This window comes from Silurus meridionalis, chromosome 17, assembly GCF_014805685.1.
Source record: "Silurus meridionalis isolate SWU-2019-XX chromosome 17, ASM1480568v1, whole genome shotgun sequence".
Lineage (NCBI taxonomy): Eukaryota > Metazoa > Chordata > Actinopteri > Siluriformes > Siluridae > Silurus > Silurus meridionalis.
This window is the reverse complement of record NC_060900.1, coordinates 25,703,823-25,720,237: the sequence shown is the minus strand read 5'-3', so window position 1 is coordinate 25,720,237 and position 16,415 is coordinate 25,703,823. Positions and strand designations below refer to the sequence as shown.

Genomic DNA, 16,415 nt, shown 5'->3' with positions numbered 1-16,415 from the left:
GGCCCTGAACCCCATCAGCTGCTGAAATTTGTATGAATAATGCAAATGTAAGTTGCTCTGGTTTGAGCGTACGAATGAGCACGTGCGGTTCGACCTCTTCTCCACACGGCATTCAAACCCCAATGGAGAAGTTAGGAGAAGGGTTTGATTAGAGGGGCCTTTGTTTTGCAGAAAGGCGAGATGAGAGAATAAAAGTCCTAATAAGACGTGTTGGATGTCTTCCTGCGAGCCTTGTGATAAAACGAGCCTCTAACAAGACGGAATGAAACGAAAGTGACTTTGGCCGAGTGGCAAATCTCAGGAAAAGCCCTTTAGCATTCGGAAGAGGAAAAAAGAGGAGAACAAGAAGAGAGGACAAAAAAGGGGGGAGGTGGGGTGGGCTCTGCAGTCCTTCACCATTTGTAGTCGGTATATAGTCGGGGGGTGTAGGTGGGGGGTGGGGGAGACAAAGACGTCTTAGTGTTTTAAGACTCCCTGCTGAACAAGGGCCATTTGACTTGCACTCAAAGGAAATGAGGGCAACCTTAAACCTGCATCTACCTCTTTTCCACCGCAAACTCGCCCCCTACACTGGCCCCTACACACACACACACACACACATCCTCAGTTAAAACCCCGAAACACTCAGTGTTATATTGTGCTTTGAAGATAAAAGGGGGATGTATTTTTTCCCTCCTGTGAGGTGAGAAAGGGATCTTTGTACACCGGGTTCAGTAAGTTGGAACACTGAAGGCAGTATTTTAAAAGCGAGACATGTTAACACGGCAAAGCAGCCGAGCAGCCGAGCACGGAGCAGGAGTTTCAAATAACTTTCCAAAACATTTTTTTCCTCCAAAGTAGAGACAAATCACTGAGGGAAAAAATGGGTTTATTTATTCTGTGGTTGGAGGTGCAAACTCATGAGAACGCACACACACACACGACACACACATTGTACTATACGTTGCACATCAGACATGGTTATCATTGCTGAATAAAGGAAGTACTCTTTCTTTTCCTTTCTCTATCCTTTCTCTCTCTGCTTACAGGTTTCTCCGTTTGGCTTTTTGGTTTTTTCACATCACAGGATGACTTGTTCCTTCAATCCCATTTCCAAATTGTTTCCCATCTGCTCCTGATTACCTTTGGTTGCACTTGGTTCCTTGCCAGCCATCTGGGTTTCCATATTCTCTCTCTCTCTCTCTCTCTCTCTCTCTCTCTCTTTATCTCTGTGCTTTTTCTCGTTCCTTCTCTCCGTTCCTTCTCTCTGTTCTCTCATTCAGGCTTACTCGTTCAAAACTGTGAGAAAGGATGGAGTGGAGGAGAAGTGCAATGGTGGAAAATGTCCAACACGAGAAAAAAAACTGAGAGAGGGAGCAAGTGGTCCTTTTGCATAAAGGAAAAGATAGAAAATATAGACAGATAGACAAGCAGATAATTTATTGATCCTGTAGGGGGGAAACTGCCTTGTTATAGTACACATAACTGTTGTATAAATCTCTATTATGATATGGTAAATTGTCCAAGTCCTGATTCAACAAAGACGAGTTGTAGCGTTCGAGACCATGGAGACGCTTGAGGCTCCATGTGCCGATGTCAAAAAGCATCCATTATTTAGTGGGGAGGAACCTCTGTTAGTAAGAAGGGGACAGAGAGTGAGTTGATGTGAAAGAATGAGACTCACTGTCCATTATGGGCTTAAGTTTGCCTGAGTCGCCTCAAGACGTCATGAGGGTGGTATGTGTTTTATGTTTCAGGTGTGCAATTGTAGTAACTCATTTGTTAGGTGCTTTAATTCAACCAAAATTGACAATAGAGACTTGATCAAGCTGAGCAGTCGAAGTTCTAACTCAAGTGCTTTACAGGGTAGTGTAGAGTTTGAAGTCCTAGTTGCTCCTTTTGGAACCCAAAGGGTGAGCCAGAAAGTTTGGTACTTAAACTATATTCTGAAGCTCACCACCTGCTTCCTCAACACATCGACCCTACTATATAGATACTTCTGAGCTGTATGCTGTACAAGGGGACTATTTTGAAGGTGATCGTTTCTAAACGTAGATCAATAGTACTTTCTTGTAAACAGAGCTAGTCTTGAAACGTTTTTATACCAAATCATATAAGAAAGTTTTCAAAGAACTTTGAACTCACAACCTTAGGAGTAATCAGTAGCCGAAAACTTACTGAGCCACAATGACTTTCTTGATCACCCAAATCCTACCAAACCACAGCCAAGGGCTTGGAGAATCACCTGCTGAGAACTTCTAGAGGTGACATAACTTAATAAGTTGTACCCGAGATCTGATGTGTAGAGGCTAAACAGGAAAGAAGAAAAGTATGTTCAGCTGGGGAGCACCTGTGATCTCAATTCCGTTCAGACCAACAGTTTTGAATCCTCACAAATTGCAGACAGCTACATGGGTAGCCTTTGATCGCGTAAAATCCTTGAGGCACACACCTGCATTTCACCCCGTTTTGCCTAATGGTTGTGACAGGATAGTGTTGAAATCACTGAAGAAAACATTAAACCCACATGGCTACCAATTATATTTAGGTTATAGCAGATCTTTTTGGAATATCCACAGCTATAGGGGGATGTTTAGGTGATCAGAGGTTCTAATTACCTGTGAGTCTGAAGTTTTTCATGACCAGGCTTTCTGATGTCTTTATAATGTGGCTTTAAGGCCAGTATAAGCCACTCTCTTAATGTATAATAGTAGAAGCCAAGAGGTGTGGGGGTGGTGGTGGCTGTAAGATCTGTGGTTATGATAGGAAGGTGCTTCATAAAGTCCCCTATTCTGGATCTCCAAAGAATACTGTGTGTTTGGAAATTTTGAGGCCACTGTGGAATGGAAATAAGTAACAAGGTTCCTCAAATTGGCCAATTTACATTAATAGTCGGCGTGGCCCCTTTGAGTTGGTGTGGTTTACCTTGACGAGACTTTGGTGCGATTGTTGGAAAGAAGTATCTAGAATGCTTTCATTGACATTGGTTTTAAGGCCAAAGTCAAATACCAGTTATGAAGAATTGAACATTGAACAACCATTCTAATGAAAAAGCAGTTGTGAATTTTGTTTTTTTTGTAACCACTTTAACCTGCACTGCAAAAACTCCTTATTTAACTTTCTCTGCCATAAAAATAATTTTGATCCTATCTTAAGAATAAAATACTATGCAAGAGCAGACTGTGTAAGATTATTAGCATTGTTTTAAGATTATTATTTCTTTTAGTTCATTATTTTCCCTGCAAGTTAAATCAATCAAAAAACATCACTTGAGGCCTTGTATCTTTGAAGACTTTATTTAAGCTGCAATAACTGGTTTTAAGGTTGCCCAGTGAAATAATGCACAATAATCACATTCAGGACTTTAGAATTATTAATCCAAATGCTTGTTTTTGTAACATGTAAAAATTGTAGTATACACTATTTAGTTCCCCGTGTTACCCAGTATTGTTATTATTTTTCTGAACTTTGGAACTTTTATACAGAGTACTTACAGAATCACTTTTTACTAAATTGTTCTATCAATAATGCTAATTTTATAATAAGCATTTTAAGAAGCAGCAAGTAATGATTATGCTTTGTTTTTGCGTTGTAACTGCCGTGTGTTACAAGACGGCTTCGTTTGAATAAATAATTGTTGACAATATTCATGTATTCGTGATCTTGATTTTAACAGTAATCTTAGTTCTGGTTTAAATATGGTAAGAGGAATTCCTCTTGTTTAGTAGCTCTGGTTTTTAGATCTTTTCACACAAATTAAGAAAAGCAAACAGCTTAAATTTGATTAAATCTACTCCTTGGAATAAGTGTTTTAATGCTTATTTTAAGACATTTGGTTCTTTTCTAAAGCCTAGATATGGTTTCATATTTCAATAAATTTTACTAAGTGTGATTATCTCAATGCACTGGCGGATAATTAAACTGGATTTTAATCTGTATCTTCTGAAATCATGCATTAATTTCTTTTATTTAGACGGTTATTTTTTGCAGTGTTGTTAGGGTCAAGTAGAAGTACCATAAAACTCTTTTATGTTTGGTAAAGTTCGGATGGGATTGAATTTCCAGACGTATATCTGCCAAGGATGTTTGAAGCAATTTTGATCTTTTGAATAGGATTAGGCCAATGCTTAGTTTTGGAACTATATAAATAATCGTTTATAATATAATAATACAAATAATATATATAACGTGTGTTGTTCAAGAGAGAATTCAGTGCTTTTGCTCAAAAGTCGTGGTACTTTAGAATAGGCAGAACCTCAACCATTGGACTTGGACTTCTTGTGGTTTTGGTGCTTGATGATCACTGCCTTGTTTGTCTTGTCTCCTTTTTCAGCATCCTCAGCACACCTCAGGAAACCTCAGCTGATCTCCTCCTGCCTGAGGGAAGTGGACACCCAGACAAGTCACACATCTTGCTCAGCTGCTAAAGTTAAACACTTACAACTTGCACTCAAACATACACGCTGAACACACACACACACACACACACACACACACACACACACACACACACACACACTACATTTATACACACACACATCTACACCCAGAGCTGCTGTCATGGCCCCAGAATTCAGTGCGTCACTCTGGTGAGCGGTGGGCGAACCAGGCAGAAGACATGTTGGCACGGAGGGACGGGTACCGCACTGAAACTAGCTGTAGTAACCATGGAAACGGTGTGGAGGAGCTTGGCCTGTGTTGGGGTCATTGCCATGGTAACCGCTGGATTTGGAGCAATTGGAGCAAGTGTTCCTGCTCAGGAGGGTCAAGGTAAGAATTGTCCGAGTTTACTAAATTTTCAAAACAGTGGTGCAAATACTACATAGTACTTAGTAATACTATATTTAAATTTTGAGGAATCAAACATTAATCTAATCTAATCTAATCTAATCTAATATAATATAATATAATCCACTATTTTACTTTTAAGCTTTATTGTAGTGATGGTTAATTTTACATGAAGGAGAAAACCAACAAAATATAGACACTAAGCTAAATAGCTTTGTCTTTTGAGAAACTGATTAAACTCCTGATCCCTCATGGTAGCTGGCTAGCTTGTTGGCATCCGTGTTCAAATAATAATACAGGAAGTGATATTACATATAGAAAACGCTTATCAAGGTAAAATTATACAAACAAAAATGCAGACACCTCCTGGCCCAGTTGGCATTCAGGTTCTGTTTTAACTCCCAGGTCTTTGTCCTTGAAATAGCTAATGAGGTTTGCCATCATGCTACCAGCATTGTGTCATGTGTGTTTATTATAGAGCTGCACTGAGAGTGTGTGTGAGTGAGAGAGAGAGACCGAAGTCTCAGACAGGCATTTCATGGTTTTATAACTTAAGCGTGCGATATTTCCCCACGAGACGCACAAAAACAGAGAAAGAATTGCGCCCAGAGTTATGAATAGGCTCGTTTTGGAGCTGTGGACAGGAGGCCTGTGGTTGCAGTGGCCTCCATTCAAGAAAGAAAGACTTTCTAAACCTGACACGCAGATATGCATACACTCTTTCACGAGCCGTGACTGGATACAGCTGTTTGACATCTGAGAGAAAGAGAGAGAGAGAGAGAGAGAGAGAGAGAGAGAGAGAGAGACAGACAGACAGACAGACAGACAGATGGCTGTTGATTTCTTTTGCTTTCTCCAAGAACATTGAGTCATTTTTATCAAGTGTTCCTGAGCAAACAGTTGTGATTTAGAATCAGCTCCTTTTTCTTTTTTTTCAGGAGAAGCGAAATTTTTATGTGAGAACAAACGCATACTGAAAATATTTATCGGCAGCCAAAAATAGAAATGATTCGCGCCCATTTTAGTCATTTCTCACCCAGTAACTCGGTCACGCTTTAACACTCGGATCCAGATTTCTTTGCTAGTGGCCTGGCTAGCAATATATACAATATCTACAATTGTTAGCTCATTTGCTAACAAACTTGGTTATGGATTTCTTTTAACTATATATTGTATTTAGCTTCAGAATCAGAATCAGGATAGTTTATTGATCTGATAGGGAAATTGCTATTGCTAGTTAGTTATTTACACTATAGCTATAGCTAGTTGGTTATTTACACTTTATCACAGTTAGCTAAGAGCCCTGGCTATTATTTTACTCTAAATAATAGTTAGTTGAATCTTAGTCACATATCTACGTAGCTACTAACTTGGTTACTCATTACACACAATATCATATTGAATTGACCGAATTAACTTGATAGCAAATCTAAAAACTTGTTTACTATACTATAACATAATTAGCCATAATGTAAGTTTGGCGACTGAATACATATTACTTTCATTTTATAGCACAGTTTATACTTTTTTAACTGATATTTTGGAGACTTCCTTCCGATTAGCATTCAGGAACCTGTATACGATGTGACTCAACATGTAAAATGAATGCAATGGCTTGGATGTGTGTGCTATAACAGTGAGTCTGTGGTTAGTCGTCTTGCCATGGAGATTATCTTTGGTTGACTCCAGTGAAGTAGTCTACTATTATCTAGCCCGCTGTGGCGTTTAGCTCTGGTTCATGTAGCTTAATGATATTGAACTTGACTCTAATTTGACTCAATGCAGAAGCCAAAAGTTGGATCCAGGTGAATCGTGTAATTACTTAGCATAAATTTAGGCTTAGCTGACGTTGCTAGATAAAGAATAAATGAGCGATTTTCTTAGTTGAGTTCAGGTTCATCTTCCTGTTTGATGTTATTACTTTTGTAGTCAAATACAAAAAGGATGTAATGCTAATAAAAATGTATATTACACCAAAGAAGGCTAACTAGCTATGTAGCTACTTGCACTTGCAGACTTTATAAGGCTGCTTAAAGTCATTGTAGCTTATGTAAAATTGGATTTTCCCACATGAAGCTTCTACTAACTAAGCCAACAACCACTTTCAAAATCAGATATAACCCTTTTTTTTTATTCCTAATTTTTACAATTAATTCATTGATGCATATCTTTTCCTTACACAATCAGGATCAGAAAGTCCCGATTCTCAGCTAATTCTGCTTCCTCACAAAAAACAAAAAAACATCGGTCGAACCAGATTCCTCTTTATTTTCCACTTCCACGTGAAATGAAGGGCTTCTTTCCTTTTGGGCCCTGTAAGGTAAAATAAAGTGAGTGCATTTGAAGTGAAGGTGAGTGCTTATAGAGTTTTATGGGCCTCTCTGTCTGTTGACTTTATGGGAGAGTAATGGGGTATCCTGCATCTCCCCTGGGCCTCATCGCAGAGATTAGAGGAAAGATCAAAAGCCTTTAATAAATAAAAGGGCTTCCCTTTATGCGCAGGGAGAGGCCTTTCCGCTCATTGTCGTTGAATGTTTAGTTAAGAGAGTGTTATAGGGTGTATGGTGGCGGTGGTCCGGAAGCTAGGCTCCTGTGTTAACGTCTTTTTAATGAGGGGAAGTTGTATGGTTATGGATAATATTCCTTTTTTTATGTACTTGACTGGTTTATTTGATTTGTGGAATTCACAAGCTCAATAACAGCATGTGGAACTGGAAGGTTCCTGCTTCCTGGTGGCTCTTGACCTCATTTTGCTGCAGGAAATTGCTCCTTGTGAAGCAGTGAAAGTGTTTACATGTAGAAAGACACATATAGACCTCTTATAGATTTCATGTGCCTAAATTAAAATGACTTTATCCTGAAGGCATACTATATATAAAAGGCCATGTATTTCACACCAAGGCCTTCAGTGGTGTCCTACCTGAATCAATCCACCTCTTTATCCCATCATTATGACGCCACGGCTATAGAAACCATCAATATTATACAGAAACGCAGTAGAACAGAGCGCTGCATCACAGACAGGAATCTCATGCAGCGAGAATATATATCATTACTAAAGCAAGAATGATCACTAAAGAACAATGAACACAATTCAACAAGTCTCCTTTCACTGGAGCCACAGCTTTACCGACCACACACGTAATCTCTAGCAGGAGCATTTATATTAACCTCATAAAATGACCCCGGGTTTTTCTGTTCATTTTAACTGTGCATTACAGGTTTTCCTGCCTGCTTAAAGCAAATTTTGTACAAATTTGAAAACACAAAATTATGAATAATTTATGCAAAAGTTTAACAACTGTTTTGAACTTTTTTGTCCGAACTTTCATCACGGTGTCCAGCTTTTCTTGAAAATTCTTGTCAAATCCCTTGTAAGTGTAGTTGGTTCAGTTTTGCAATTTTGGTACAGTTAGAAGAAATTATGTTTTTATTACTAACACAGTCTATTATTATTAACATTTGTGATCAACATTTACACAGTTAATTTTTTTATACATTCTGAAATAAAATACCTGCTTGGTGGAATATTACAGAAAATATTTGTATAGTATTTTATAAAAAATAAAATAGAATAAATCTAATGAATGCAATACACCTTTGTATTATTTAAATTTAATTGAGTAATTATGAAAGTCAGTAGTAGTAAGACAGAGTACATGTGTGTGAAAGAGAGGGAGGGCAGTGGAGGGGTGCGGTTGCAGGGAGAAGAGGTGGAGAAGGTGGATGAGTTCAGGTACCTGGGGTCAACAGTGTAAAGTAATGGAGAGTGTGTTAGAGAAGTGAAGAAAAGAGTGCAGGCAGGGTGGAGTGAGTGGGGAAGAGTGATAGCAGGAGTGATTTGTGATAGAAGATATCTGTGAGAGTGAAAGGGAAAGTTTATAGGACTGTGGTGAGACCTGTGATGTTGTATGGATTAGAGACAGTGCCATTAAGTAAAAGACAGGAGGTGGAGCTGGAGGTAGCAGAGCTGAAGATGTTGAGGTTTTTGTTGGGAGTGACGACGATGGACAGGATTAAAAATGAGTTTATTAGAGGGACAGCGCATGTAGGACATTTTGGAGACAAGGTGAGGAAGGTGTGATTGAGATGGTTTGGACATGTGCAGAGGAGGGACATGGGGTATATCAGTAGGAGAATGCTGAGGATGAAGCCACCTGGAAGGAGGAAAAGAGGAAGATCAAGGAGGATGTTTATGGATGTGGTGAAGGAAGACATGCAGGTAGTTGGTTTGAAAGAGACAGATATAGAGGACAGGGGGTATGGAGACGGATGATCCACTGTGGTGCTTCCTAATGGGAGCAGCCGAAAGAAGAAGATTTAATTAAGTTATCAATTAAATTATAACAAATTAAATTGATCAAATAAAATAAAATTTAATTAGTTTTACATTTACATATTAGACCCCATTTGGGTAATACAGATGTGTATGTTAGTGTGTGTTTTACGTTTAATATAAAACATTTTAAAGATATGATCTAATTAAATGTTCTACTTATTTCACAGACTTTAACAAATGTCTTCATTCCTCCCATCCTTCATTCGTTCACTTCATTGTTATGTGAAAGTGTCAGGATTTTCTCCTTACAAGAGAAATTCTTGAAGCTAGACATAAAACTCTAAAGAATCCATAGCGCTAGCATTAGCCTCTAGCAACTTCCTGGTTAGCGGTAATGCTAAGATGTGCAAAACAAATCTTATTTCCGTACGGAATGAGTAGCCACAGTGACACTGCGCTAACTCTAGTTCTTTTTTTTGTACCACTGGCACTGTTTTGTATGTTCTCAAGTTTAATAATAATAAAAAATGCACTCAAAATAATCTTGCGGTCGGCCACTTAATATGTTCCTGAGGGAACTCGGATTTAACTGCTACCAGATGTATTCATTCTCCTACATTATCTTATAGATTTTTATAGCAGACACTTCACAGAGATGCATTCCAAACATTTATTCATATGGTGTTTTACTTTGGAGCATCTTTGAGAGGAGAATTTAGAGCATATTGTAAACGTTTGCTGACATCAGGAAGTATTCAGGTTTCATTAATAATGTGATACTGTTCAAACTTCTGTCTTACTATCTTCAGAGCTCAATCATTGAACTGCGATTGCTGAGCAGTACTATTAAGTCTATTTAGGTACTATTAAGTTGCAACCTTCAGGAAATCATTTGGATATAAAATGACAGTGTAATTTGTATGACACAGAATGACAGTGTTCACTGCATTGTCACATCCCTCTCATTCTACTGAAGAGCAGATGACAGAGTAAACAAAGGACTCCAGCGATGAGTAATTGTGCATTTACGTAAGAAACTCAAGTTGTCTCGGACCGAATATGGACATTCCAGATGAAATTTGTGAAACAATAGGAGAATTAGGTCAGAAATTAGCTCAGTGTCCGTCATGCTTGGCCTCCACGACCACAGAGGTGCTGAAAACCCAATGAAACCACATGTTGCAAACTCTGTCATCACTTTCTTCGATTTTGCATTTAAAGCTTATTAACAGGCAGCTTGAGAGATTTACGCAGGAATGAGGCGATACGGAGGCACATCTGGACCGAGCAGATGTTGAAAGAACACTTCCTAATAAGATCTGTTCCTAATCGTGTGTACCACAGGGTGCAAATCTGGGACCAAACGTGTTTGTTATACTTTTTGATATTACCACATGCTGAATTCTACTAGGGAGATTTTTCGGGAGATTTTTTTCATGTGAAATCCAAAGCTTGATCTTTATCTGTCTATATTGATGGTCAAAGACCTTGTTCTCTGTTTTCATGAATGCACAATGTGAGTGTAACAGCAGTGTCAGAATTGCGAAATAATTAGGGGTTAAACACTGTAGAGGTGAACACATTTGGAAAACAAACCAATAACAGGATAGTGTTGCATGCTAAATTGTTTTTTTAGTATTTAAAATTTTGTGCTGTAAATTGTAACTGTAGCTGTTTTCAATAAATTAGCAGACAAGGGTAGCAATAAATCATTCCCTGAGCTTTCTTTTTTCTTTTTTGCGTCATGCTTCATATACAGTACTGTGTCATATATATCTATCACATAGGAACAAATACCAGTGGAAATTTAAGTCAAATTTAAGCACAGAACTTGCAGGACAGGTATACATAAAAGTCGTTTGATTATTTCCATAAATTTTTATATTTGTTGTTCTTGAAGTTACAAGCCACACTATAAAGATATGCCAATAAGTCTTAGACTTGTATATTCTTCAAAGTAAAACGTCTCACTAAATTTACATGAAATTAATAAAAGAAATACAATTTTCTGAAGCATTTCTGATATTTTTTTCCTACTTCTGTAGCATGAATTACTCCAGAGTTGGATACGAATGCAAGTCAAGAAAGTTTAAACAAGTCTGGCCTTGGACAGCTCTCATTACCTTTGTCCAAGTTGTGTTCCTTCTTGATAAAAGGAGGATTTGTTTTTTCTGGTTATGGTGTTCAGGGATCATTTTGAACCCTCTCTTATGAGTGAGTGAGCACTAGCAGAAGTCTTTATTTCACTCAGTGGAGAGCACTTTAGCATCTAAACCCATTAAGGAAAGCGATGAGTTGGACAGCTGAGGGTTTTAGAAGTGACCTCACCCATTGGTGCTAAGCACACACTATTTATAGTGTAGAATAACTCCTTGGAAAGCAGGAAGTATAGGGTTTCAGGGTTTCTGTAGAAAATGTTAACTCTCAGACCTTTGGACAGTTAGCTGTGGACTCTGACGCAAGGTTTGTGTTGCTAATTGCTAAGTAGGCTGCCAAATGCCAGGAAATGCCAAAAGCGCAAATGCTCAGGTTTGATTACTGTTGTGGTTTAGATATACCTGTTAAACGTTTGATTCTGATTGGTCAGGAAGTGTAGAACACTTTATTTTGGAGTTAATCAGGTTTACATTTCACTACAAGTTGTATTCTGTATGTAACAATGGTTGTGACATTTACTCCTCCTTTTATTCCACTTTTCTCCTGCTTTCTCCTGTTTTTCTCCAGCTGCATTTCTCTCCAGTCTGACTCACTATGAGATTGCTGTCCTGATCCGCGTTGGCCCTCGAGGCGAGTCGCTGTACAAAGGCGAGGCCTCAGACAGGCCCAGACGGGTTCGGCGGAGCACCCAGGCGAAACAGGAGGTTCCTGAGCCACAGCTATATTACCAGCTGTCCACACCAAGCACCAGCCTCTTCCTGAACCTCACGCTGCAGAGCAGCCTGCTGTCTCGCAAGTTCCGTATCGAGTACTGGAGGAAAGGCAGGTTGGCGTGGAGCCACCCGTACTCGTTCGGCTGCCAGTACATGGGGCATCTGCAGCATCAGCCCCAGTCCAGCACTGTGGCTATCAGTAACTGCAATGGCCTGGTAAGTTCTTGCATAGTTGTGAGTCATGTTCTGAGTCCAACATGTCATCAAGTTAGACAATTTGAATGTTTTTAGACAATTTGAATGTTTTTCTTAAATTTGTCCACTTAATAGTTTCCATCAAATCCATTACTCACATGGGTATGAGGTTGGATTTATGATTGGAAGGCGAAGAACCTAAATTCAAACCACCAAGATGGGCTCTTGGACAAGGTCCTTGAACCTCAACATTTGTGTCAATGCAACAGTTGTACAATACTCTGGATAAGAGCATCCATCACATTAATGTTCTTGATACACCACATCCATGACCAGGATGAATAAATAATGCTATATATATAAATATATATATATATATATATATATATATATATATATATATATATATATATATATATATATATATATATATTAGTATACTGGCTAATATGCTAGGTTTTCGCAGTTCAAAAAATACAGTGGTCCCCTGGAACTCGCAGGGGGTACATTCTAAGACCCCCATTGAGTTCTGAAAATCTAACAATTTTGGACGCAGTCCCTTAATTAATCTAGACATTGTTACTTTAATACAATAAAGTCAAAAAAATGTATGAAATTTGTTAGTGAAAACATAGTTTAACATGTTATTCCTAACGTTCCTGAACATTTGGTCCCCCTGGTGATTCCCATGAATTTAAAGACAATCAGCAACTCACTGTTAGTTAGGTTCCAAATGAGAACCCGCAAATTTTCGGAGCCGCGGGTTCCGAATGAATTACCGCGGGTTGACTGTACAAATATCTCATGTTAAAGTTTCAGTATACATTTCCAGACACTCTTGTCCAGAGCGACGTACAAAAGTGCTTTGAGTCTCTATCAAGGAATAAATCTACACTGGTACGCTGGATTACAAACTTCAGATCCATTAGCCTACAACTCCGAAGAGTTTTTTTTTTTTTTTTTTTTTTAACAAAGCAAACTTGGAAAGTGTTAGTTCAAGACGAGCTTGACTTCTTGCTAAGGGCCCATGATTTGTGACCTTCCCACCTGGTAAGACTCAAACCATGCTCACTACATGTCAGGATCTACTGTAACAAATCACACAGCTTTTGAAGTACCACATAATTGGTACTTCGAGTTGAACCAGGTGTGTTGAGTGTGTTAAACAATAAACCATCACTCAGTGTTTCCGAATCCGGTTCCCAGGGGAACTCCACAACTCCAGCACTTCACAACTTTACACTGTTCTTGTTTTATTGAGGCTTTGTTTTCAGCAGGTTTTTTATATATATATATATCCCCTCAAGTATGATTAAGCTAGCCAGCTAGCTTGGTTGTGAACAGTGGAACTTGACTATAAATATGAGTGTGACCTAAAAAAACCCAGTCAGAAATTCGGCTGATTAGCTAATGTTAGCTTTATTACTAGCATTAACAGTTAGAAATGGTGTTTTATTAAATATCTGAAAGTTTTCTGTCTTTTTATTTGCTAGCTGGGTAAAATTTTGTATAAACTGAAATTGTATTATCTAAGATATACCTCAGAAGTTCTGTCTGTATACATCATATTAGCCAGCTGTCAAGGGCTCCTAGCAAAGGTTTTATAAATGATATTATATATTTTATATATTTGTAAGAAAAATCATTAGCTAATATTTATCAAATGGAAATTGAATTGGAAAAAAAGTCCTGTGATATTCTGATATTAACTTTCCTGTTGATAAATATTGACTATATTATTATCTTAAAATATTTTTCTCAAATACATTTCCTAAGAAACATTTTCTGTAGATTATTTGTAAATTCGATAAATTCCTCAAGAATTCTGACTGGTAGCTCATGTTAGCTAAGCGTCTAGCATTATCATGGCAAACTAGGCACGCTTTTACAGTTGAAAAAGCAGTCATTATTTCTGTATAGCATATTCAATAGATGTATAGGGCTCGCAAACATTTGTGAAAGACTAATTAAAAACATCAGAAAATCTTTCCGGAAAGCTTGTGTTAGCTAGAATTAGAATATCCTGAAAAGAAAAATGTCTGAAAAATCCCTCTCGAGCATGTATGACTAGCATTCGAAGATATTCATTTGTTAAAATGATTAAAATATCTGTAAATATTTAGTCTCTTTAGGTGATATTAAATAAATGGCTATAGTTAGTATTGAAAATTGATTTGATAGTTTAAGCGGTATTTTGGGAATAGCATGCCACTGCATTTTTTCCGGTATTACTGCGTGTGTGGAGACCGAGGAATATGTCCTTATTATTTTATGATGCTCATTTCCAAGTTTCTTTGACTAACCCGTAACACTGTTGCCAAGAAAAATAAAAAAGCACGAGTTTTGGAAAGCTGTCTGTGCTTAAATGATTTCTGTTGCAACTGGAGTTAGCGAGCTCTCCCATGACCCTGACTCAACGCGTTACAACGGCTTGTATCTAAACAGTAGCCTACCAAGTAAATCATTGTTCGCTGTTTTCCTCCTTTCTTTCACAACTATTTCTCTCGGGAGTTTATCTTTTGGCATTGTCGTGGGTTAAAAAAACCCTGTCAGTACACAGGTGAGGTGCGTTTTTTTAGTTTCCGTTCGGAAATTTAATTGGTCTAATGTTATGTCGCTTGTTTTTTTGGCTTGAAGTTTGTGAAACCGGGAAAAACCCAGGAAAATTCAAAAATAAGCCGCTTCGTTGTTTAAGCCGCGGGGGTTCAAAGCGTAGGAAAAAAGTTGCGGCTTATAGTCCAAAATATACGGTATGTATGTATGTATGTATGTATGTATGTATGTAAGTAAATAGATTAATGCCAATGTCCTTCTTTCTGTATAAAGTCTTTTCTTTAGAGGCCTTAAAGCCATGCAGACATTTCTATCTTGAAAGGTTTTTGTTACATCAGTGAAATTCATGACTGTAGCTTTTTTCTCTCTTCATGAAGCAATCAAACAGACACAAAACAACATGAGACATGAGCAGAAGGTTTTGTGTTCATGTCAGTTCAAAACAACTTCAACAACACAAGGATGTTTATTCTTCTCCAGTGTTTTTATGCGGTATTGAGGACATGTGAAATGCATTAACCACCCTCCTATCCTCTAATCTGTAGCCACCACTCCTTCATGATGGTATGATGATTTTTTTGTCGTTCACCCTCTCTCATAAAAGAGAGGAAGAGATTTGTTGGCGGGTAAACAGGGGGATACGTACAGCTGTTCCTGCGGCTTCGTTCCCGGTGCCAGCTGTTTTATGTCTCCATTCCACAGGTGTTTTGGATACTAATGATAGATTTGGTTTCGTGCGGCCTGCTGTGGCAAGCTTGTTACCGACCCGCTCCAGTGAAGATGCACCTGTGCAAACGAGCGTACCGAGCCAAAACTAATGCCCACTCATGTACGGCCTGACAGACTCCAGCTACTATAGACACAATGTCCTGGGAGTATTCAGGTTTGGTGGAAGCTACCATTGTTTGAATAGGAGTTTACTGGACTTGGCGATATGATCATATAATACTGATATTGTATTAAATACACAGTTTCCTGGTGGTCTAGTGGTTAGGATGCGGCGCTCTCACCGCTGCGGCCCGGGTTCGATCCCCGGTCAGAGAACCAACCCCAGCCATTTGGGTTGCACAAGCCTTAGTGCCGGTCCCAAGCCCGGATAAATGGGGAGGGTTGCTTTAGGAAGGGCATCCAGCGTAAAAACATGTGCCAAATCAAACATGCGGATGGTCCGCTGTGGCGACCCCTAATGGGAGAAGCCGAAAGAAAGTTTATTGTATTAAATACACAGCTAACACTACACCTACACCGATATTATGGATTTTTGGCAACTTTTTTACAGTTACAAACTACTTCAAAGTTTGGGGTTTTTATGTTGCAAATTAAATAAGAAGTAGATGTTTTACAGTTTCAAGACAGGAAAACATAAACATTGCTAACTATAGATAGTTCTAACACGTTTCATAATGCTTCTATCTGATTAATTCTAAATAGTGTACTTATTTTAGCATCAATATCAACCAGTGCAAAAATACCTGTACTAGTAGTCATACTCTACCAGCTTCCATCTGCTGCTACCAGCTTCTTGTACTCCATTTGTGAAAATGTGTGAGATTTTTTTTCAAATCTGTAAAATGTTCACATATTGTTTATTGCTTGTTCACATATCACATATTTGTTCACTTTAAATTGGCTTCCATTGTAGAGTTGCTAAATGTTAACAATCTGAAAAGATTTAAAACTGCACGAAATTCTACCAACAAATCAACAATCAGTTTGTAAAACAAAAATGTGTGAAAAATGGTAAGAAAATT

At 38.3% G+C, this 16,415-nt stretch overlaps 1 protein-coding gene across 1 annotated transcript in view; it reads left to right on the top strand.

The window, feature by feature from the left end:
* Positions 1-16,415, top strand: part of adamts10 (ADAM metallopeptidase with thrombospondin type 1 motif, 10) — a 59,712-nt gene that overhangs the window by 4,062 nt on the left and 39,235 nt on the right. The window contains 2 exon segments of the mRNA XM_046870555.1: positions 4,313-4,749; positions 11,771-12,132. Of these exon segments, the coding sequence (XP_046726511.1) occupies positions 4,647-4,749; positions 11,771-12,132 (465 nt within the window). The 5' untranslated portion in view covers positions 4,313-4,646.